The sequence below is a fragment of the Rhinopithecus roxellana genome, chromosome 14 (assembly GCF_007565055.1).
Source record: "Rhinopithecus roxellana isolate Shanxi Qingling chromosome 14, ASM756505v1, whole genome shotgun sequence".
Taxonomy (NCBI): Eukaryota; Metazoa; Chordata; class Mammalia; order Primates; family Cercopithecidae; genus Rhinopithecus; species Rhinopithecus roxellana.
Genome location: NC_044562.1, coordinates 73,764,685 through 73,790,805, shown reverse-complemented (window position 1 = coordinate 73,790,805; position 26,121 = coordinate 73,764,685). Strand labels below are relative to the sequence as shown.

Genomic DNA, 26,121 nt, shown 5'->3' with positions numbered 1-26,121 from the left:
CCTTTCTACCCATCTCAGCTTTCAATATGCTTTCCTTATTAAGCTTAATCATATCTAGCTTTTGATTAAAGTGAGAGATGTGTGATTCTTCCTTTCATTTGAACACGTAGAGGCCATTGTAGGGTTAATTGCCTAAGTTCAGTATCATTGTGTCTCAGAGAACAGGGAGGCCTGAAGAAAGGGAGAGAGATGAGGGAAGAGGCAGTGGGTAGAGCATTCAGAACACACAAAACGTTTATCCATTAAGTTTGCCGTCTTCTATAGGTGCAGTTTGCAGCGTCTCAAAACAATTACAATAGTAATGTCAAAGATCACTGAGCACAGACCACCATAATGATATAATAATAAAAGTTTGAAATACTGCAATAATTACCAAAAATGTGACCCAGAGACAAAGTAAGCACATACAGTTGGAAAACTGGTGCTGATAGATTTGCTCAGCACAGGCTTACCACAAACCTTCAGTTTGTAACACAGCATCTGCAAAGGGCAAGAAAGTGAAGCATGATCAAACAAGGCAAGCCTGCATTAGAGTTTCAGGGCTGCTTCATCCACTATCACTGCTGGTGCAGAGCTGAGTTCAATGGTGGGCATAATGGCTGGTTGAGAAGCAGGCTAAAGGAGAGCTAGCACTCCCAGCAACCCCAGGTCTAGTTTTCCTATACAGTAACTGTTGATTTATTTATAAAAAGTTTCTGTAGCAATAGGGTCTTGCTGTGTTGCCAAGGTTGGTCTCAAATGCTGGTCTTGAAGTATCCTCCCCTCTCAGCCTCCCAAAGTGAGGAGACTATGGGCGTGGGCCATCACACCTGGCCCAGAGTGACTGTTTAGTGTTACCTGTTTGCTTCCTGAAGAAATAAATCTGCAATTCAAACATGGAAAGATGTGCAAAATCTTTGTTTGCTTGGGAAAAAGAATTATTTAATTGATAGAATTTTGCTTTATACTTATTGTGACAATCTTACATTCATTTGCTTTATAGGTACCTATACACAAATTCTTATCCCCTTGGGGGTTAGAAGTTTTAATTATTATAAGGCTATGCATTCTTTTGTGTGTATGTTTAAGCATCATAGAAAAATACATTCCACGGGCTGGGTGCAGTGCTCACGCCTGTAATCCCAGCACTTTAGGAAGCTGAGACGGGCGAATCACGAGGTCAGGAGATGGAGACCATCCTGGCTAACACAGTGAAACCCAGTCTCTACTAAAAAAAAATATTAGCCAGGTGTGGTGGCAGGCGCCTGTAGTCCCAGTTACTCAGGAGGCTGAGGCGGAAGAATGGCGTGAACCCAGGAGGTGGAGCTTGCAGTGAGCCGAGATCCCGCCACTGCACTCCAGCCTGGGCGACAGAGCGAGACTCTGTCTCAAAAAAAAAGAAGAAAAAAGAAAAACACATTCCATGGACGAACGTGGGGCAAGTATCGGTGGTTTCAGTTGTATTACACTGTGAAATTCAAAGGCAAAGAAAATGGTATTAAAAGCACATTATTTACCCCATATTATATGATTCTATTTGTATAAAATGTCCAGACTAGGCAAATCTATAGAGACAGAAAAAAATTAGGTGGTTGCCTGATGCTGGGGCCTAGAGGGTGAGGGCTAAGGGATATCTTTCTTGGGTAACAAAAATATTCTAAAATTGACTGTGGTGATGGATGTATAACTCTGTGAATATACTAAAGGCCACTGAATTGTATGCTTCAAATAGGTAAATTGTATGGTATGCAAATTACAGCTCAAAAAAGTTGTTAAACTTGCTGTTGATATAGCCCACTGTGGATTTAAAAATGTTTAATTTCAATATACATTAAAAACACAAGTAGCTGACAGATGTTAAGAGTCAATGATAAGAATAAGGGCTATAGAATATAGATAAAATCCAGGTGGGCTGGCCATTTAATTGTATTCTAGTATAAAAATATTTTACAAAAATTCAGTCAGCACTGAAGCTTACAAGTTTTATATATAATTTTGAGTATCTGGAGTGGATGAAAACTTATAAAGTTAAGATGATCTTATCAGTAGAAAAGATATTCTAAACAATTTTAGCCCAAAGAAGCATTTTGATTGCCTAATTTATCTTTGTAAAGGAGAAGTAAATCTTATAGCTGGTCTCTGTAAACCTCACAGCTGGAACATTCTAACAGCACCTTGCAGTTTCCAGTGATCAAAGTAAGTTACTTTATATACTAAACTAAGAATTTCATAATAGAAATAATGCAACACCAGGGGATGCGGTTATCATGAAATAATTACACTCCTGAGAGATTACAGGCACAAGGCTGTACCCCAGGGGTGTGATTATCCCATGATAACCACATCCACTGAAATTGCCTTATTGCAAAAATAATCTCTATTCACTGGTGAGACATTATTCAATAGGTGATTTTTTTTTTTTAATGAAAAGGCTTTTTTTTTTTTTAGCTTGAATCAGCAAGTGGATTAGAAAATTGGTCAGTCTATTTTTCATTGCATTCAAATTCAGAACACAACATCATTATTATTTGCTTTCCTATTTGACACAGTAGAATTTTGATTTTGTTTTTGAGAAATCTTTCAGAGTTTCTATTTGCTTTAGTTAACTACTACTGCTAAATTTATGTCAAACTTTAAAGGCATTAATTGAGCAATTCAATTTTAAATAACTTACTTCTATGTACAGTTTTTAATTCTTCTAAAACAATGTTCATTTAAAAAACTTATAAATGCAATGTACCTTCACTAATGGAATTACAGGTAAGCCAAAAAGATGAAACCAAAAATCTCAAGTAATCCTACCACCCAGACACAACCACTGTTAATAATTGTCTATCTCCTTCCAATCCTTTTTCTAAAAGTATCTGTCTCTGTCTACATGTCTACCTAAAGATACAAAGAGAAACACAAACGTAACTACTCTGTTTTACAACCTGCTTTTCTTATTTGACCAGAGATTGTAAACAACGTCCATATCATTAAGAAATCTTCATATCACTTAAAATAGCTACAAGGGATAGTATTCCATTGTAACAATATTCTATAATTACTCACTTAATATCATTTTATTAGACATTTAGGTGTTCTTTATTTTTTTTCTCTGTAGTCCAGGATGGAGTGCAGTGGCACAACTTCGGCTCACTGGCAACCTCTGCCTCCCAGGTTTGAGCGATTCTCGTGCCTCAGCCTCCTGAGTAGCTGGGATTACAGGTGCACACCAGCACGCCCAGCTAATTTTTATTTTTTTAGTAGAGACGGGGTTTCTCAATGTTGTCCAGGCTGGTCTCAAACTCCTGACCTCAGGTGATTTGCCTGCCTCGGCCTCCCTCACCTGTTGGGATTAGAGGTGTGAGCCACCGAGCCCAGCCTCTCTTTTACTGTATACATAATCCTTTGTGACTAAATGTTTGAACATATCCATGATTATTTCCTTAGGGTAGATTCATGACTTTGTAATAAGTAAAACAAAGAAACAGAAAAAGGTACTTTGCTCCCAAATTGTCAATTGTTCTTACATACAGTTTAAGCTGATGGTTCTCAACCTTGATGATGCCTAAGAAATAGATCAGTAACTTTCATCATTTTATGTGGCATCACAGATGGTAAAAGTTACTGATTTTTTAAATCATAATTTTATCATAGAGTTCAGATATTCTAAGATACAAGATTTAAGAAATTAAAATATCCAATGTATTTACAAGTATTTGTTCTCATACCATGTCAGTTTGAATGGAAAAACTGGAAATGGAAATTTCCCTAACATCTTCTTTTATAAAGACTGAGGCAAAGAATTAATTCAGTCTGCTAGTTATTTCTCATCATGAACATAGCCTTTACAACACACCAGTAACTCTGCTTTTTTTAGCTGTTCCAATTATTCTGAAAATAAGTTTAATATGGGAGTACAAAGGAAAACATTAGCCTTCTGAAGAAAATCATGTGACATTCAATGTTTGAAAAGCCTAAATTTTAAGTTTCTTTTTAATCACACATTTTAATATAAAAATAAAATTATCTGTAATTTCACCTAATTAACATACTATTTTCATGTTTGTTTCCTTCCAGTCCTAATTTACATTCCCACAGATTTATATTAGAATCATAGCATAGATTCAATTGTATTACTTAGTTTACTTAAGATATCAACAGTTTACTTTGCCATTCCCCTAGTGCTGGATATTTAGACTGTTTACAATGGTGAAAAATTAGAAATGATGTTGAAAATGTCTTCACTCACCTTAAAAAAAAAAAAAAGCTCTTTCAACGCATTATCACCTTTCCTTTTCCTTAATACTATCCCCCTGTGTGTGTGTGTGTGTGTGTGTGTGTGTGTGTTTCTTCTTACATGCAAAACACACACCCACACAGCCTTCCATGGCATTAATTTTGCTTACAGTAGTTTCACCAAACTTTCAGATCATGAACATCATCTTGGAGAGTAAGATGCTCAGACTTCTCCCTCCTCTCAGGACTCTTCTTCAACAGCCCCTCTGCAACAGGGGCTTGGGAACCAACATTTACACAAAATACTTAAGTGAACCTTTCCATTAGGTAAGTTTGAGTAAACACTGGCTACAGCATTAGTGGCCAAACCCTTTCGGCCAGCTTTTTGAGAGCCATTTAAGTCTGTTGCTATCATTTAAAGTCATCCAAGTTAAAATCTTCTGTGCTTATGTTTTTCTTCTAATCTTTCTTCTTTGGTCAACCTTTCTTTCTACCTAAGTTTTAATTCTTCAAAGCTCATTTTAGTCCCACCTCCTCTATTAGCTACATAATTTAACATTCAGTTACTCTCTATTAAATAGAGCCTTACATAATACCATACTTTGTTTTCCTGACTAGGTTGTAAACTGGGATTACTCTATGTTAATTTGATGTGTCTGATTAGACTGTAAATCAGGCGTTGAGCCTGTATCTTCTATGAGAGCTTGGGTTCAAAAAACAAAACTTACTGGCTGATGTGCAAGATGTCAAATACAGAGTTGGCAAATACAATTATTTCACAAAGTAAGCAAAAAACTTCAGTTCTAAGAATTAAGCAAATGCAGGCAGAGAGATGTTAAGCAGCTTGCCTAAAGTTACACAGATACTAAGTAGCAAACACTTAGCTATGTATGGAGCTACACAGATGCCTGGCTGTAAACCTGGCTGCAAATGAGGCATCTGTGTAGCTCCACAGCTCCTCAGTCTGTGTGCTTAACCACTAAGTACATGGCTTCTCAGAACTGATGGTTTTCTCTATATGAAAGGTTATTCCTTTTGCCTAAGATACTCAATGCTCTTTTCCCATGTCTTGCATGCCATGCCAGCATCTTTCCTGTCATTTAGGTCTCAACTTAATGTTGCTTCCTTAGACGAGCCCTTCCTGACCACTTTTCTGAAGTAATGCCCCATTTAGTTCTTATCACAGTATCCAATTAAACATTCATCACAGAACTTATAAATACCCGATATTTTCTTATTTATTAGTTTACTGTGTGTCATTCCCAATATAATGAAAGGTTTTGGTATTGTGTTCCTAGAGCCTAGAACAAGGTCTGGCACAGAAAAAGGGCTCCATAAATGATGATTGAATAAACATGTTTATTTTACCAACCACTGATGAACATTTAGGGTTGCTGCCAATCTTTCACTACTATAACTCTTTGAAAATCTGCCTTATCACATTTTTATTATAAATTACTGGAAGGCAAATTTCTAGGTAAAAAGGTATGCATGTTTTTCAGGCTTTTGATATACATCAGCAAATATATAACCTTTCCAGAAAGGTTCCTCTAATTTATCAAGAGAGGGTTAAAATGTTCATTTTGTTTGGGTGCAGTGTCTCACACCTGTAATCCCAGCACTTTGGGAGGCTGAGGTGGGATGATCATGTGAGCTCAGGAGTTCAAGACCAGCCTGGGCAACATGATGAAACCCCATCTCTACAAAAAAAAAACAAAAATTAGCTGGGCATGGTGGCTTACGTCTGTAGTCCCAGCTACTCAGGAGGCTGAGGTGTAGGGATTGCTTGAGCCTGGGAAGCAGAGGTTGCAGTGAGCTGAGGCCCGCATCACTGCCCTCCAGTCTGGGCAACAGGATGACACCCTGTCCCAAAGAAAAACAAAACACAAAATAAAATGTCCATTTTACCACACTTGTGAAAATACTGGATGCATACCTTTTAAAATCTTTACTAAGGTTTGACAGGCAAAAAGGTAACATATTGTTTTAGTTTTCATTTCTTTGGTTATTAATGTTGTTGAAAATATTCTCACATGTTTAATGGTCATCTGAATTCCTCTTTTTGTAAACTATCTTTAGGTCCTTTGCTCCTTCATGTTTGTGTGTTCATCTTTTTCATATTGACTTGAAATAACACTTTTGTTTTTCAGACAGAGTCTCGCTTTGTCACCTGGGCTGGAGCACAATGGTACAAACCTGGCTCACTGCAGCCTCAACCTTCTGGGCTCAAATGATCCTCCTGCCTTGGCCTCTCGAGTAGCTGGGACTACAGGCGCAGACCACCAAGCCCAGCTAAATTTTTTTGTATTTTTTGTAGAGATGGGGTTTCATCATGTTGCCCAGGCTGGTCTCAAACTCCTGAACTCAAGTGATCCTCCTGCCTTGGCCTTTCAACATGCTGGGATTACAGGCATGAGCCACCATGCCCAGCCCTGAAAGAACATTTTATATATTGGGGTATCAGCCTCATGCAGAGAAACCATACTGTTTCCACAAAGGTAATGCTTCTCATCTTCTCCCACCCAGGTGCTCAATTCATTTAGATAGAGAAAGACTTCTTAAGCCTGGTTACATAAATGTTAAAAACTTGATAGGAACCAAATACTTGAGCATTTTTTCTACTTCATTAATTTGATCCTGAAAAAGTTCATTTTACTAAGGAACAGTACCACAGTAAAACCCCACCATAAGAGGGTTCCAAAAATGTTAATTGTATAGATTGGGTGACTGAGTTATTATAAGGTTAATGAATAGAAATGGAGGGCTGGAGGGCCGGGCACGGTGACTCGTGCCTGTAATCCCAGCAGTTTGGGAGGCCGAAGCAGGCAGATCATGAGGTCAGGAGATCGAGACCATCCTGGCTAACACAGTGAAACCCTGTCTCTACTAAAAATACAAAAAATTAGCCGGGCATGGTGGCGGACACCTGTAGTCCCAGCTACTCGGGAGGCTGAGGCAGGAGAATGGCATGAATCTGGGAGGAGGAGCTTGCAGTGAGCCAAGATCGCACCACTGCACTCCAGCCTGGGCGGCAAAGCGAGACTCTGTCTCAGAAGAAAAAAAAAGAAAGAAACGGGGGGCTGGAGAAGAGCCAATAACCAGCTTTGTTATATCTGAATTCACATAATTGTGGGCATGTTTTTTTGAGGTTTTCGTGTTTTCAACACTCTTAAAAACAGGTTAACTATTCAGTTAGCACAAGTTCTTTTGATTGTTAGCAGACTTTCTAATATAGACTTGAGAAATCAAGTCTATTGATTATTAAAAGAAAGCACTAAGTCTGGAGTCTATGCTACTCAGGATCAGAGTTAGACAAGGCTGAGGCATAAAGACAACTACTACTTCTGCCTGTCCCAAGTCAACCATGAGTCATGCAGTTGTAGGGGCACTATAAGGTTCGAGTGAAAGAAAAGATAAGATGCAACCCCTTCCAGAAAACAGGTTGTACTTCGATATAACAAAAAATCCCTGTGACTAAAAAAGAAGTGGTCAGAAATATTTGAGCCAACAGGTATATAACATACACCACTTCATTTCCTTTGGGGCTTTATTTCCTTTGAGGCCTTTCTCCCTTCTTCTACTAGTTAGCTGGGGGCAAGGGAGGAGGAGGCATTAGGTATATAAGTTTTTAAGGGTACCTGTACTGTGGTATCAGTGGGATGTTCTTTTGTCAGAGACTGCCAGACCTAAGTCCCTATCAGTATTGTCTCACCTAATTAATACTGAGCGAATAATTTCCTTCTACTTAAACTGTGCAGCTTCCTTCTACTTAAAAGGTGGTTACTGGCCAGGCATGGTGGCTCATGTCTGTAATCCCAGTACTTTGGGAGGCTGAGGCAGGTGGATCACTTTGAGCCCAGGAGTTGGAGACCAGCCTAGGCAACATGGCAAAACCCTAGCTCTATTAAAAAATACAAAAACTAGCCAGGCATGGTGGTGTGTGTTGGCAGTCTCAGCTAGCTACTCGGGGGGCTGAGGTGGGAAGAGAGCTTGAGCCCGGGAGCTGAAGGTTGCAGTGAGCCAAGATTGCGCCACTGCACTCCAGTCTGGGCAACAGAGCCAGACTTGGTCTCAAAAAACAAACAAACAAAAAAACCAAGCTTATCATTCAAATTCCTAAACTCCTAATAGGAAAACTGGCACTTTGAATCCTATAGCCTGAATCAGCTTGCTGAAGAATCTCTAGCTATCGAATAGAGGCTAAAGATTGTGTGTTGATTGAGGGTAAACCCTGGGGTCAGACTGAGGCAGCAGTGAAAGCCAAAGGGAGTCTAAGGAGGTGCATCACAGGCCTTGGTGGCCTGAGAGGACAGGGCTTCATGCCCAGAGCATCTGCTTCAATAGAGCAGCCCCGCTTTTATATGTTCTGTATACTGAGGTTTCATGTAAGATTTCTTAAAAGAGAAAAAAATGGTTCTCTAGCTGCTTTAAAAATGCAGAAAATCTCTGAGTTATACTATTATCCTTATTTTAAAATAACGAGCTGAAATTCATAAAAGTGAAAGGACTTGCTTAAGGTTACAGGATTAAACAGATTATTTCTATTATGATCTATTACAAGCTAGAGTTGGATTATTGTGCCTGTTTCAATAATATACTAACAAAGCACTGATAAATTTAAGTTAAAACTTCTCAGTTTAGTATCTCTTTAGAAAAAGAACCAAAATGATCTAAACCAAATTAGAGCAATTTTTTTGAAATAGACGGTAATATGCAGGACAGTAAGTGAACTTTAAGTAAAAAACAATTTTAACATACTCAGTTTTGTTTTTACCTCTGTACTAAAAAGAGATGGCTTCTGAGGCTTTCAGTACAGTCTATTTTTATAATTCAGGAGGATATGAATACGAGAAATAACTATTTTTTCCTTCCATTTTTAGGCTACTAGCCTGATAAACTATGTTTAATGTATTTTACTTTAAGATTTAGTTCATAGGGCCTTTGGCTGGAAAAATTTAACTTAATCCTATTACACAGTATTGCAATTCAACATATATGATCAGATTTTCCCATTAATCATATTTTGGGAATGGTCTTAGTCAAAAACAAATAAACAAACAAACAAAAATAAAAACCACACACACAAACCCAAATAAAACAATACCCAGAAAGAGCAAAGAAAAATGTTGTTTTATCTTTCCTTGTTTGTCCTCTCCCGAAACAAATCATGTCTAGTGCCTACCTGAGCCATCAGTAGGAACCGAACTTGCATTGATTCCAGAAAGACCAAACAAAGGACATTCTCGATCTGTGTTGACATGACCCCATTTGTGACATTTAATGCACCTCACATTTCGAACCTGAGAAATAATGAATGTGATTTTGGTTACTGAAAATGTAAGAATCTAACCAATGTTCAAATTCCCATTCCTTGATAGAATTTAAGTTAAATTACATTTTTAAAAGATCTCCAGGGAAAAAGACTCCAAACTATGTTTGGTAATTGAATACAAAGACTAAAATATTTCACTATAAATTTTGCCTAGAAACTAAGCTGAATCCCATTTCTTTTTACCTCTCACTTGGTGGCAATATAATGTCATCCAAAAAGAAATGGTAAAATACCAAAAAGAATTATGTCATTATGTGAAGAAATTAAGCTTAAATTCTCTCATTTTAATAAGTTAACCTTTAAAGTTTCAAATTTTGAAACCCAGAGCTGGTAAACATTTTCTGTAAAGGTCCAAATGTAGTAAATATTATTATAGGCTTTTTGGGACAGATGTTGTCTATTCTAACTACTCAACTCTGCTTCTGTAGTGGGAAAGCAGCCATAGCCAATAAGGAAATGAATAGGCAAAGCAGTGTTCCAACAAAACTTTCTTTACAACAAGGATTTGCCCTCTGCTGATAGTCTGCCCTGATTCTAAACCAATAATAGATTTAAATCTTTTCTTGACATTGAGCTGATTCTCCAAATTTTTTAAAAACTACAGAGACCAATATCATTGTAGCTCTCACTATAAAAGTTTGATTCCTGTCTCTTTTTTTTTTGTTTTTTGAGATAGAGTCTCACTCTATTGCCCAGGCTGGAGTGCAGTGGCGCAGTCACGGCTCACTGCAACCTCCACCTCCTGGGTTCCAGTGATTCTCCTGCCTCAGACTCCCGAGTAGCTGGGATTACAGGCACCTGCCACCATGCAGGCTAATTTTTTGTATTTTTAGTAGAGACAGGGTTTCACTATGTCAGCCTGGCTGGTCTCGAACTCCTGACCTCATGATCCGCCCACCTCGGCCTCCCAAAGCGCTGAAATTACAGGCATGAACCACCACACCCAGCCTGATTCCTGTCTTTTATCAGCCTATTACATTTTATGTTTTCTCCTCTATTCCTTATATTATCTCATACAAATCAAAACCATAGTGCCCCTTTTCAGCTTAAACACCTTTCAGACAACAATATAAAGATATATTTATTAAATAAAAATTATTCTTACAGAGTAAAATATGTTACTTGCCTGAATACCAAAGGGCTGATCTCTGATGTTCATGTCATCTTTCGCATATCTATTAAATAGAGGAAATGTACAAACACAATATTAAGAATAATTTAAAAATTAAACAGCAGTTAATCAGAAAAATAGTTTTACAGTTCTAAGAACATTATGAAATATATTACTTCAGTAAGAATACAGAACTGTAAAATCTATCTAGTATTTCCAAACACCATTTAGTTATTATGTGTCTAGTCTGATCATCTGTGATTTTAAAAAAATGAAAAAGTATATGAAACAAAAGACTATGATCAAGCAGATTAGTTGAATAAGACAGCTAATTAAAATCATTAAAAATAACTTTTCACATCAGTTGCCTCCTCTAATGACTGAAAAAGCAACATAAAATGGGATATCAGTAAATGTAAACTTAATGATACACATCTTGTCTTAAAAGTAAACCAGTCCTTACTTTTCTCGTGGGGCTCCTTTCTGCCATTCAAATTTGTATTCGGTCTCTCCTTCTGTTTCTTCTTTCTAAAAACATTCATTGAAAATTCTTTTAATTTTTCCATATAACACAATCAATTGCAAGTAAATTCAGACACAGAAAATAGTCCTTTACCTCTTTGTTTTCTTGATTGCATATCAAAAATATGGAAGAAAAAAGGTAAGACAAGTTAAAAACATCAATATAAAAATCTACTGTATTCACTATATCATGTTATTTAATTGTCACATAAGAATTCATTGGTTTGACTTTTTTTCTTCTTTCACAAGATAAAAATTCAGACCATTGCAGGATAAAGTACAAAATTAAAATTAATAAGCATGTTAATTCACAGTTTTTAAACTTTTTACTGTTCATTGACAGTGAATATTATGTTTTTTATTTACAAATGCATTAAATATTTAGTAAGAAGGACTAAAGATACATATACAAATTATGAAAGAATAAGTGTACTTTGGACATAAAGGTTTTTTTCCTCCTCAAGAGCACATTACGAAATATTACCAGATTAGAAAGATTTTTTTTAGTATTTATTCTGTTGTATGATTATAGTTTTTATTATCTTCACAGGATAATAGCAATTTTAAAAGATGGAGAGCAACTTTAAAAAAATATCTGTCATAGTACTTTTCAATCTTTCTTTAGCTGCAAACACATCCAAGACTTAAAAGAAAAGGAAGGAGGCCAGGCGAGGTAGTTCACGCTTATAATCCCAGCACTTTGGGAGGCTGAGGCCAGTGGATCAGGAGGTCAGGAGTTCAAGACCAGCTTGGCCAACATGGTGAAACTCTGTCTCTACTAAAGATACAAAAATTAGCTGGGTGTGGTGGCATGCTCTTGTAATCCCAGCTACCCGGGAGGCTGAGGCAGGAGAACTGCTTGAACCCAGGAGGTGGAGGTTGTAGTGTGCCGAGATGGCACCACTGCACTCCAGCCTGGATGACAGGGCAAGACTCCATCTCAAAAAAAAAAAAGAAAAAGAAAAAGAAAAGAAAGGAGGTAAGTACCTTTTTTAGCTCCTGGTGGGGCTTCATACATGAAATTAAGGCCATTCTTTACACGTTCATCTCCCATAAGCAATCTAAGTGAAATAAGACAAAGTTAACGATTTTATGTAGGACAAAAAAAAAAAAAAAAATTATAGAATAATCCACTCCCCACCAAAAAACCTAAGGGAATTAAGATGAAATATTTTTGTTAGGAACAGAGTTCCAAAACTTTACTCCACTAACTAGATTACATCTGAATGGAAATTAAACAGTGCTGCCTCTTTAGTAACTGGTTATAAGCTCTGAGACTTTCTTACTACCTGAGAGACCCTAGCCATCTTAACAAAAAAGAGGAAAAATAATATGGTTATTTTTCTTACAGGATTTTCTCAAACCCTGAAATGCTGTGGAAATTATGACAACTTTGAAATCCCATATGCCATCACAAATTTACAATTAAGTTAAATAATGCCAACACTTTTTCTTAATTGTAAGGGATCAGATGGTTTTGTTTTTTCCCAGCAAAAAAAGAAAAGGCAAAGGGATCAGTTTTGGAAAAAATGAGTCTCTCTGGGATTTCTTTAGGAAGTCAAATCCAACCAGGGCTTGTAAGAGTCACAGTAAATGAGAAAATAAAATTCTTTCATGAGGCCAGTGAAAAAAGAATAATTGAAAGAAAGTCTATGGCTGGGCACAGTGGCTCACACTTGTAATCCCAGCGCACTGGGAGGCCGAAGCAAGTGGATCACCTGAGGTCAGGAGTTTGAGACCAGCCTGGTCAACATGGAGAAACCCCATCTCTACCAAAAATACAAAAAATAGCCAGGCGTAGTGGTGTGTACCTGTAATCCCAGCTACTCGGGAGGCTGAGGCAGGAGAATCACTTGCACCTGGGAGGCAAAAGTTTCAGTGAGCCGAGATCGTGCCACTGCATTCCAGCCTGGGTGACAGAGCCAGGCTCTGTCTCAAAAACAACAACAGCAGCAAAAAAGTCTACACATGCCAATTAATATGATGGACTCAGTGTCTGGTGCATGACAAAAATCACATTATTTATAGTTCTGTTTTAACACTGAAAGTTCCCTGTTTGAGCTCTGTTTAAAAAAAGATACGCTAGGTTTTTTAGAACAAAAAGCTCTGTAATGAATGGAATGACTGGTTGAGTCAAAGTTCTAATTCATAAGATCCAAGTAAAAATAATAAAGAAGGAGGCTAAAGAGTGAACATAATTTTTCCTTATATTTGGAAAAGACAATCACAAAGGATATATGACATGATTATAATTCCTCTCCTTACAGCCACTGGATTCTATAAAGACCTGTAAAAAATTAGCAAAAGGCCGCAGGGATCTACATCCAATAGATATAGATATAGATAGACTGATATTCAGCAATAAAAGGGACTGAAATACTGATATATGCAATACCAAGGGTCAACTTCAAAAGCATTACGCTATGTGAAAGAAGCCAGTCATGAAAGACCACATGACATATGATCTAATTTATAGGACATGTCCAGAATAGACAAATCTATAGAGACAGCAAGGAAATTAGTGGCTGCTCAGCACTGAGAGGTAGAAGGGGGACAAGGCAGGGGAATGAGAAGTGACTGCTAAAAGGTAGAAGATTTCTTTTTTGGATAATGTAAATGTTCTGAAAATAGATTACAGTGATGGCTCCAAAAGTCTAAATATACTTAAAAACAACAAACCCTTTAAACAGGTGTATAAGTTATATCTTAAATTCACATCATTAAAAATATCAAAATTAGCCCGGCGCAGTGGCTCACGTCTGTAATCCCAGCACTGTGGGAGGCTGAGGCAGGTGGATCTTAAGGTCAGGAGTTCGAGACCAGCTTGGCCAACATAGTGAAACTATGTCTCTACTAAAACTACAAAAATTAGCTGAGCGTGGTGGCAGGCGCCTGTAGTCCCAGCTACTCGGGAGGCTGAAGCAGGAGAATCGCTTGAACCTGGGGGGCAGAGGTTGGAGTGAGCCAAGATCACGCCACTGCACTCCAGGCTGGGCGATAGAGTGAGACTCCATCTCAAATAAATAAATAAATAAATAAATAAATAAATAAATAAATAAATAAATAAAATCAAAATCAAATACACTGAAAGCCAAGCTCAGTATCACTAGTTATTAGGGAAATGCAAATCAAAATCACAATGAGATATCACCTTGCACCTATTAGATGTCTATCTTCTGGAAAAAAAAAAAAAGGAAGATAACAAATGTTAGAGAGGATATGGAGAAACTGAAACCCAAGTCCATTACTAGTAGGAAATGTAAAATGGTGCAGTCACTGTGACAACCAGTTTCGTGGTTCCTCAAAACGCTAAATATAAACCTACCATGTGATCCAGCAATTACACTCCTAGGTATATACCCAAAGGAACTAAAAACAAGGACTTGACCAGGTATTTCTATGCCAACATTTATAGCAGCATTATTCACAATAGCCAAAAGGTGGAAGCAACCCAAGACTCAAACAGATGGATAAACAAAATGTGGGATGTACATACAAAGGAGAATTATTCAGCCACCAAAAGGAATACAGTGCTGATACATATTACAATATATATGAACCTTGGACACATTATGTTAAGTGAAACAAGCCAGACACAAAGGAACAAATATATGATTCCATTTATATGAGGTATTTAGAATAGGCAAATTCATAGACAAAGAAAGTAGAATGGTGGTTGCCAGGGGCTGTGGGCCAAGGGGAATAGGGAATTATTCTTTAATGGTTTAATGGTTTCAAAGTTTCTGTTGGAGATAGTGAAAAAGTTTTGGAAATGATGATGGTTCACCACACTGAATTTAAGGGTACACTGAATTGCACACTTAAAATGGTAAATTTTATAAAATACGTATTTTACAAAAAACCCACAAACAATTTCATTTATATGTGCATTTTTTAATTTATTTCTCTCTCTTTCTTTCCTTGTTTCTTTTTGTTTTTTAGAGACAGTCTCACTATGTTGCCCAGGCTGGTCTCAAACTTCTGGACTCAAGCAATCCTGCCAAAGTGTTGGGATTATAGGCATGAGCCATCGTGCCCAGCCCAATTCATTTATATTGAAACAAAAATAATAATAAAACCCAAACTAAAAGATTGTTTCCCACTTTATGCAAAATTCAACAAGTATATAAAGTAAAAGGTATGGGTATAATATTGGTATTTTTGTTTTAACCTCAACTAAAAACTTACATAGTTTTTTTGACATCCCATAAATCTTTGTATTTACCTAGACAGAATAATAAATGTGATTTTCAGCTGGGCGTGGTGGCTCATGCCTGTAATCCCAGCACTTTGGGAGGCCAAGGCGGGAGGACTGCTTGAGTCCAGGAGTTCAAGATCAGACTGAGCAACACAGTGAGTGAGAGACCCTGTCTCTACAAAAAATAAAAAATCAGCCAGGTGTGTTGGTGTGTGCCTGTAGTTCCAGCTACTCAGGAGGTTGAAGCGGGAGGATCACTTGAACCCAGAAGTTTGAGGCTGCAGTGATACAACTGCACCACTGCACTCCAGCCTGGGCAACAGAGCAAGACCTTCCTCTCAAAAAAACTTTTTTTCATCTTAGGAAAAAAGTATAAAGTGACTAAAGTGATTGATATAATAAACATTAAGAAATCTCTAGGACAGTAAAAACTTAAAAGAGAAACAACAGATTACTGAAGAATGAAATTGGCTATCAAAAACAGCACTTTTCAAAGAGGAAGAAATATTGAGTACCTACTCCATGCATGGCAATAAGTGATATTATAGGGACCTACTGGCAAATGACCAATTACTCACAAATTTGCACTCAAATGACCAAACCTAGAAGTAATAACATCTTAGTGGCAATGAACACACTTAGTGCTCAGATCCTGGTTTCTAAATATCATTCACCAATGAAAGGAACCTGGGTGCCTTGGAAAACTGGTTGATTCCAGTGTTGCATCAGGGAAAATAAAAGACAAGTCTGACCATATCATGGGACCAGAAGCAGCATTAAAAAAAAAAAAACAAAAAAACAGGGTTGGTGCATGTTAAATGGATATATGAGCCAACCTAATGAAGCTCTCAATGGCCCAAACTGAAACAACTGGAGCAAGAAAATAAGTAACAATAGTATTATATTATAATCCAAAGAATAAATAAACAGCCATGAGTCCATATTGATAGAAAATAAATAACTAGATAAGGGAAATTCTTCCTTACAGAGGAATTCAAATTAATAAATGTAGAAGGAATGATAGAAATAGAAAATAACCATGAGAACATCCCAGAAATAAATAATTGATGCAGGCAAGATCTACTGATGAATACCAAAATTAGGCAAAAGTCCAAGGAGAAACAGGGTATTTGCAGGGCTTCAAATATTAATTAAAAGGGAAAATAGTATCTTTTTTTTAAGATAAAGAATAAACATGAACACTGTGATCTGTTTCAAACCTAGTTTTCCACCTCCAGTCTGTTTCTATCCCTCTAACTCAACAATTGTTTCCTGAACACCCTCTCCATTTTCCAATATGTTTCTACTATTAATAATATAAAAATTAGGTTTTTTGTTTGTTTGTTTATTTGAGACAGAGTTTTGCTCTTGTTGTCCAGGCTGGAGTGCAATGGCGTGATCTTGGCTCACCGTAACTTCTGCCTCCCAGGTTCAAGCGATTCTCCTGCCTCAGCCTCCCGAGTAGCTGGGATTACAGGCATGCACTACCACACTTGGCTAATTTTGTATTTCTTAGTAGAAATGGGGTTTCTCCATGTTGGTCAGGCTCGTATCGAACTCCCGAACTCAGGTCATCTGCCCGCCTTGGCCTCCCAAAGTGCTAGGCATGAGCCACCGCGCCCAACCAAATTAGGGTTTTTAAACAGTGATGCTATTGACATTTTGGACTAGATAGTTCTTTGTTGTATGGAGCCGTCCTGTGCTTTGTAAGCTGTTTTGCGGCATCCATAGTCTTCACCCACTAGATGTTGATAGCAGCCCAGTCCACAGTTGTGACAATCAAAACATTATCAAAACAATGTCTCCAAACATTGCCACATGTTCCCTGGGCAGGGTTGGGGGGTGAGGGGTGTGTGCAAAAAATGATGCTCAGTTGAGAACCACCTATCTAAATCCTTATCATTCTTCAGAGTTCAGCTTAAATGTCACCTCGTCCATAGTCTTTCGTTATCCTAAATGGAATTATTCTTTCCTATACTAACATGCTGTATTTTTAAAAGCAGTGTATGCTTTTAATATATCAGTTATTATATTTGGCCTTGAACTATATGTATGTATCTCTTACTAGGGTTTCTTAAGGGTAGAGAGAAACTACACTTCACACAGTTTCATAGGTCCCTATAATACCACTTACTGCCATGCATGGAGTAGGTACTCAATAAAAGTTAAAAGATTAAATAAAATTAGTGAGAAAGCTATTTAACTTTTATTTCTTTAACTTTCCTCTCAATATATTATATTTTAAAAAGTAGTAATAGTTTAGTATTACTTTGCTAAATTCCGTATTTTGATTGAAAACTGAACTTCATGGACAATTTACCAAAACACCACTATTCAGTTGCTTGATTAACCAAGAGAAACCAGTTTCAGTGTTAAATCTGCATATACAACACAATCGCTAAAGCCAGGTACCATGTTGGAAGACACCAATTAAGAACCCTAGCCACAATACAGCTTTTAACAGAACGATGACAGGCATGTCAAATAAAGTCACTTTACTTTTCCTCTTGAAAGTGTCCTGGGTATCTTCTCATTTGAGTGTGTTAAAGAAATAAGTATGTAAGAGGTCTCAGCAGTTCAAGTGTAGCCATGATTGTTCTTCTAAGTTTTGCCTAATTTGAGACTTGCCCAAAGACTGTATATGAGTCACATGAATCTATATTTTACATGAATTATGGGTAAAGCCGGAAAAAGTGGCCATCTACAGGTATGAGAGTAAAAGAGACAGCCCTCAGGGAAAGAAAAGAATCCTATAGTTGGGTATTCCATCCCAAAAAGCTGACTTAATATATCATTCGGTAGGAAATTATTCCCATGAAATTGATAATTCTAGATATATTGGCATAACAGAATTTCTTACCTATTATCATATGATTCTTGTTCTTTAAGATATTGCTGCATCAATTCTTCTTGTTTCTTCTTATCATATGATATTTTCTGTTCTGCCATCCATACCTAGATTAGTGAAGTAAAAATGCAAATTAAATTGTTGGATTTAAATTGTTAAACAAAGTTTGCTTTTCTTGTATAATAAAATATAAAATGCAATTGCTTAAAGTAGGAGTGCCCAATCTTTTGGCTTCCCTGGGCCACAGAAAACATACCAATACACAGTGGAAGAAGAATTGTCTTGGGCCACACAAAATACACTAACGATAGCCAATGAGCTAAAAAAAAAAAAAAAAAAAAAAAAAAAAAAGAGGACAAAAAATCTCATAATGTTTTAAGAAAGTTTACAAATTTGTGTTGGGCGGCATTCAAAGCCGTCCTGGGCCACATGCCACACACAGGCCAAGAGCTGGATAGGCTTGGCTGAAAGTTTATAACATAATCCAATTGGGCCGTAATCACATCATTACAAATTAACACCTGAAAAATTGGAAGTGCCTTGATACGAGTTCTTTTTATTTTTGAGACGGACTCTGGCTATCACCCAGGCTGGAGTGCAATGGCACGATCTCGGCTAACTGCAACCTCCGCCTCCCAGGTTCAAGTGATTTTCCTGCCTCTGCCTCAGAGGTAGCTGGGATGCTGGGATTACAGGAGCCTACCACCACACCAAACTAATTTTTTTTGCATTTTTAGTAGAGAAGGGGTTTCGCTATGTTGGCCAGGCTGGTCTTGAACTCCTGATGTCAGGCAATCTGCCTGCCTCAGCCTCCCCAAGTGCTGGGATTACAGGTGAAAGTCACGGTGGACTGGGCAAGTTTCGGTTTTTAAAAGCTGTATTTATAGTTTAAATTACGTTAACTATATTCATAGGTAATGTTACACATTTCTTACATATCCTTCTGAGATGTTCTAATACATGTATATGCAAAAGAACATATACAACATTCTTCTTATATAAATGGTAACATACTTTACGCAAACACACACATGCACACAAAATATGTATGAAATAAAATTATATACCATGGAGATGTGATATTGTTTGGCTGTGTCACCACCCAAATCTCATCTTGAATCGTAGTTCCCATAATCCCCATGTGTCATGGGAGGGACCCGGTGGGATGTAATTGAATAATGGGGGCGGTTACACTCCATGCTGTTCTCACGATAGTGAGTGAGTTCTCACAAGATCTGATGGTTTTATAAGGGGTTTTTCCTCTTGCTTAGCACTTCTCTTTGCTGCTACCATGTGAAGATGGACAAGTTTGCTTCCCCTTCTGCCATGAATGTAAGTTTCCTGAGGCCTCCCCAGCCCTGCAGAACCATGAGTCAATTAAACCTCTTTCCTTTATAAATTACTCAGTCTTGGTTATTTCTTCATAGCAGCAGTGAGAATAGACTAATATAGTAAATTGGTATAGGTAGAGTGGAGTGCTGCTAAAAGGATACCTGAAAATGTGGAAGTGACTTTAGAATTAGGTAACAGGCAGAGGTTGGAACAGGAAAATGTGGGAAACTTTGGAATTTCCTAGACAATTGGAGGGCTCAGAAAATAGGAAGATGTGGGAAAGTATGGAACTTCCTAGAGACTTGTTGAATGGCTTTAACCAAAATGCTGATAAGTCCAGGATGAGGTGGTCTCAGATGGAGATGGGAAACCTTTTCGGAAGTGGAGTAAAAGTCACTCTTGCTATGCAAAGGAACTGGTGGCATTTCGCCCCTGCCCCAGAGATCTGTGGAACTTTGAACTTGAGAGAGATGATTTATGGTATCCAGTAGAAGAAACTTCTAAGCAGTAAAGCATTCAAGAGAAAGCACAGCATAAAATTCTGGAAATTCTGCAGCCTGACAATGCAACAGAAAACAAAACCCTATTTTCTGGGGAGAAATTCAAGCCGGCTGCAGAAATTTGCATAAATAATGAGAAGTTGAACGTTAATCAGGAAGACAAAGGAAAATGTCTTCAGGGTATGTCAGAGACCTTCACAGCAGCCCCTCCCATCACAGGCCTGGAGGCCTAGGAGAAGGAAAAAAGTGGTTTCCTGGGCTGGGTCCAGCCTCCCACCTGCTATGTACAGCCTTTGGACTTCGTGCCCTGCATTCTAGCCACTCCAGCTATGGCCATTGCTTCAGAGAATGCAAGCCCCAAACCTTGGCAGCTTCCATGTGATGTTGGACCTGCAGGTAAGCAGAAGGCAAGAACTGAGGTTTGGGAACCTCTGCCTAAATTTCAGAAGATGTATGGAAACACCTGGATGTCCAGGCAGATGTTTGCTACAGGGGTGGAACCCTCATGGAGAACCTCTACTAGGGCAGTGGGGAAGGGAAATGTGGGGTCGAAGCCCTCACACAGAGTCCCTACTGAGGTACTATCTAGTGGAGCTGTGAGAAGAGGGCCACTGTCCTCCAGACTCCAGTATAGTAGATCCACCAACTTGCACCGTGTACCTGGAAAAGCCACAGACACTCAGCACCAGCCCATGAAAGCATACAGGAGGGTGGCTATACCCTGCAAAGCCACAGGGGCAGAGCTGCCCAAGGCTGTGGGAGCCTAGCTCTTACATCAGCGCACCCTGGATATGAGACATGAAGTCAAAGGAGATACTTTTGGAACTTTAAGGTTTATTGACTGCCCTATTGGATTTTGGACTGGCATGAGGCTTGTAGCACCTTTGTTTTGTCCAAATTGTTCCACTGGGAATGGGTGTATTTACCCAATGCCTGTATTCCTGTTGTATCCAGGAAGTCACTAACTTGCTTTTGATTTTACAGGCTCATAGGTGGAAGAGACTTGCCTTGTCTTACATGAGACTTCGGACTTTTGAGTTAATGCTGGAATGAGTTAAGACTTTGGTGGACTGTTGGAAGGGCATGATTGTGTTCTGAAATGTGAGGATATGAGATCTGGAAGGGGCTGGGGTGGAATGATATGGTTTGGCTGTGTCCCCACCCAAATCTTATCTTGAATTGTAGTTCCCATAATCCCCATGTATCGTGGCAGGGACCCAATGGGAGGTAACTGAATCATAGGGGCAGTTACCTCCATGGTGTTTTCGTGATAGTGAGTGAGTTCTCATGAAATCTGATGGATAAAACCATCAGAAAAGGAGCTTTTCCTCTTGTGCTCAACATTTTTCCTTGCTGCCACCACGTGAAGAAAGACGTGTTTGCTTCCCCTTCTGCCATGATTTTAAGTTTCCTGAGGCATCTCCAGCCCTGCAGAACTGTGAGTCAATTAAACTTCTTTCCTTATAAATTACCCAGTCTCAGGTATTTCTTCATAGCAGCATGCGAACAGACTAATACTAATACAAGACTAACACAGATCAGTAAACAAATGCTTTCTTCTTTTGGGTGGTAAAGTTGCATATTTTTCTATTGTGGGGCTATACCATAATTTGTAATTTATTTAAGCAGCCTCCTACTGTATAAATGGGCACTTAAGAAATTTCCAATATTTTGCTATTAAAAACTTTGCCGCAAGAACTCAATACACAGGTAATTTCACACACATTTGGTAGGGTTTTGAAAAGGATCAAGGCATTGCCAAGGAAAAGAACAGGGCAAGATATTACTGGCAGAGGGAACGACTCAGGCAAAGGCCCAAAGAGGCAAAATAGAACGTAAGTAGTTCAATATTACTAATGTATAAAATCTGAGGTTGGTCCGAGGTGGGCAGATCACTTTAAGTCAGGAGTTCGAGACCAGCCTGGCCAACATGGTGAAACCCCATCTCTACTAAAAATACAAAAAGTAGCCAGGCATGGTGGTGTGTATTTGCAATCCCAGCTACTCAGGAAGCTGAAGCAGGAGAATCACCTGAGCTCAGGAGGTGGAGGCTTCAGTGAGCTGAGACTGCGTCACTGCACTCCAGCCTGGACAACAGAGTGAGCCTCCATCTCAAAATCAATCAACCAATCAAATAATCAATCAATCAATCTAAGGTGGGAGAATAGTAGGGGAGAGAAGGAGAAAAAAGACGGAGTGAGATTACTTGGACTCAATCCTGTAATATTTTAATAAGGGGCTGAAAGAGATCAGATTTGTGCTTTAAAAAAAGACCATTCTATCAAAATAACTTACATCCATACAATGGAATATTATTTAGCAATAAAAAGGAATAAAGTGCTGATACATGCCATACCATGCATAAACTTCAAAAACATTATGGTGAGAGTAGCCAGTCACAGAAGACCACAGATCGCATGATTCCATTTAAATGAATTTCCAGAATAGGCAAATCCACTAACAGAAAGTAAATTAGTGCTTGCCTAGGGCTGCAGAGAGGGAGGAGAGTTAAGGAGAAATGGGAGTGACTAACAGGTATGGGGGTTTCTTTTTATTTTTTGAGACAGTGTCATCACTCTGTCACCCAGGCTGGAGTGCAGTGGCGCAATCTTGGCTCACTGCAACCTCTGCCTCCTAGGGTTCATGTGATTCTCCTACCTCAGCCTCCTGAGTAGCTGGGATTACAAGCGCCTGCCACCACACCCAGCTAATTTTTGTATTTTCAGAAGAGACAGGGTTTAATCATGATGGCCAGGCTGTCTCGAATTCCTGACCTCGGGTGATCCAACCGCCTCAGCCCCACCCAAAATGCAGAGATTACAGGCATGAGCCACTGTGCCCGGCGGGGGTTTCTTTTTGGGGTGACGACAAAGTTCTAAAATTGTTTGTGGTAATGATTACTTAACTCCATGAATATATTTTAAAAACCACTGAATTGTACGTTTTACATGTGTGTTTATATGATATGTAAATTTACCTCAGCAGAGCTGTTAAAATAAAAAATGACTATTCTGATGGCTGGGTAGTGAATGGATTTGAGAGGATTCAAGATTGGAGGCAGTGGAACCCCTTAGGAAATGCAACAATATAGGGGAAAGATGATGAAGGTCTAAATTAAGACACACGCAGTAGTGACAGAGAGGAAAGATAGATTCAAGAGATATTTGGAAGGTAAGACCAATAGCATTCAGTGATTGACTAGATAAAGGAGTGATGGGAAAAGGGATGAATCTTGAGCTTCTGGTTTGGGTAATAGGATGAAGGATTGCTTTACTATCTATATTTCCACCCATATGAGATAGCAAGTATAAAAAGGGCAAATTTGGGGTAAAAAACCTTTCATTTCAGATATGTTGAGTTTGAGGTGCCTATAGGACATCAAGACGCAAATGTCTAGTAGATAGCTGTCTTGAGCCACATCAAAGTTAAGAAGAGAAAACTGGTACTGCAGATTTGAGTCATGAGTAAACAGGCTAGTTAAAACGGGCTAGTTGGATGTGATTGCTTGGGGCAAGCATACTAAGGAAGCAAGAAGTGGGCCAAGGATGAAACTCTGGGGAACACTTATATTTTAGGAGCAGGCTAAAAATAAAGATCCAGTGAAGTTGATGGAAAAAGAAGTCTACTAATAGAGCGGGAAAACTAGAAGAGAGTAGTTATTACAGCTAAGAGAAGAGAGAGTTTCACAAAAAAAGGAGTTTACAGTGGTGCTATTGTCAATAGCCGGTTTGTAAAGTGTTTGCCAGTTCACAAGAAGACAAATAAGGAGCTTGGACCACAATGTAAATTAACTGCTTCCTTCATTAACAATATCAAGAAAAAAAAAAGAACAGCTGAACTAAAACAGTGTATCCTGTGACATAAATGACTGAGGCAGCACATAACAATATATAAGAGTAACCAGCAGATGTATAGCATTCACTCTTATTTCTGAACAAATGAGACCTTAAAACCTACCGGACTCTTTGTAAGCTTGGGAAACTGAAAACGAACAAGGAAAAAAAGAACCTACTGGACTTTAATAAACCTAACATGCTTAATTTTACAATTAGAATTTTCTTTCTTTCTTTTTAAATATAGATGGGGTATCACTTTGTTGCCCATGTTGCTCTTGAATTCCTGGCCTCTCAAAGTGTTGGGATTATAGGTATGAGCCACCATACCTGGCCCTTAAAATTTTCATGGTGGAACTCTTTTGCACTCTTTGATCAAACTCCTTTGTTTCTTCCACTTCTACTTCTTAAAAACAAACAAACAAACAAACTTTACTGGAGTATGACATATGAAAAGTTGTACATATTTAATGTATACAGCCTGAGTTTGGTGACAAGTATATCCCTGAGAAACCATCACCACAATCCAGACTATAAACATATCCATCATCTCCAAAAGTTTCCTCCTACCCGAATACATTTTTCTATTTATCTTCATTTAATATAGTTCCTCTATCCTTAGTTAATTAAGAATGTTACAGGTTACCCCCTCTCCCCATAAAGTGTTAACTATCTAGAAAGGTCTGCTAATCAAAAACATTTCATTCTTCTCCTCTATCCTGGGAAAGGTATAAAACAGATCACAAAGGCCAACAGTATTTGGTACATTTTACATAACACTTTACATGGATGAGAAGAATGTAGGTTCTAAGCCTATAACTGCTTTACTGAATTTCTCATAGGGGATTTGCAAAAGTTATTCTCCGTGGATTTCTTTTTTCTTGTAAGAAAGCTGATTCAATGACTTTTATAAGGCTAAATGTCAAAAGTTCCAGTAAAAATTTATGATTTCTCAGGTATATTTGTCTCTAAATATAAACAGCAACTAAGCAAGCAACTGAATCCCATCTAATCTCTTCATTCTTGTAAAAATAGCAACAGCTGACCCCCTGAGTATGCAGAGAAAGGAAACGACTGTGTTTGGTGTCAACAGTTATTGAGCCAACCAAATACAAGAAACCTCTCCCTCCCACAGTTGCAACCACGCAAACAAAAACTGGTGCGGTGGAAAAAATCACTAGGTTAATCGGGTGTTCCAGATTCTAGTTCTGGTACAACATTTAACTAGCTGTGTAACTCTTGGCAAATTCGTTTACTCATTTATAAAATAAGGAGATGGAGCTGGATGATTACCAAAGAGCTTTCAAGGTGTATCTGTGTTATTAAAATTTCATGGGGGAGTTATTAAGAAAAAATGTTTAATAAGGCTCCTTAGGAACGTAACAGTGAAAAAAAGTTGAGAATCACTGGTCTAGAAGTGAGAGTATATAGCAATATCTCATCACCTCAACTCGTTCTAAAAACAAATAAAAGCTTAGTTATTTTCACAACTTTCTATATAGGGACAATCAACATTTTATTGAGCACCTCCTCTCTGTAGTGAACAGTGATAGATGCCTACGTTGTTACAAATCCTTTATCTCCACTATTTCACTTAATCCTCACAATGAAGCCAATCATCGTTAATTTACAGATTAGGAGACTGAGGGTCAGATACTACCAATATTTTGTGCAAGGTCTTAAGGCTAAAAGTGACTGCTCGAATAACTAGAATCCAGATTTGACTCCAAAGCCTGATTTCTAATTCACTCTTCTGCTTTTCATTACCATGATATTCACACCAAGGTATTACACCTGGTAGACCTGTAATTATGTAAAACACTAAACTTCAACGAGGTCATTAAAAAGACACTAGATTATTGGGTAAATTTTTAAAAGATCTATCTTAAATAAACGGGGAGACTTCTTTGTACAGAAAAGTAGAGTGCAAAAGCCGTGATCCCTGGGATCCGAAAAGACAAAGAACCAGAATCAACTGAGGGAAGTACTAAGGAATTTTGACACTAGTCTTCACGTATTACGGATTTACATTCCGGCCGACAAAGATTCTCTAGGCTGCCGGTCTCCTCGCTGTTGCAGAATAAACGCTGAGGACCCGCTGCGTCAGCGAGCTGCTCAGCAGAGAAAGGCGAGACTATCCGGGCTTTAGGCCTAGAGAAGCAGGGGCTGTCCTACGGACCTCAGAGACATCACCACTTTCACTTCCAGCACCTCTGGGAAGGCAGTCTCCGTGGGCCTGATC

At 38.4% G+C, this 26,121-nt stretch overlaps 1 protein-coding gene across 1 annotated transcript in view; it reads right to left on the bottom strand.

The window, feature by feature from the left end:
• Positions 1-26,121, bottom strand: part of CIR1 (corepressor interacting with RBPJ, 1) — a 48,165-nt gene that overhangs the window by 21,864 nt on the left and 180 nt on the right. The window contains exons 2-7 of the mRNA XM_010358464.2: positions 18,227-18,321; positions 12,156-12,229; positions 11,263-11,273; positions 11,110-11,174; positions 10,662-10,710; positions 9,386-9,503 (exon numbers count right to left, since the gene is read on the bottom strand). Of these exons, the coding sequence (XP_010356766.2) occupies positions 9,386-9,503; positions 10,662-10,710; positions 11,110-11,174; positions 11,263-11,273; positions 12,156-12,229; positions 18,227-18,321 (412 nt within the window). The remainder of the gene's footprint in view (positions 1-9,385; positions 9,504-10,661; positions 10,711-11,109; positions 11,175-11,262; positions 11,274-12,155; positions 12,230-18,226; positions 18,322-26,121) is intronic.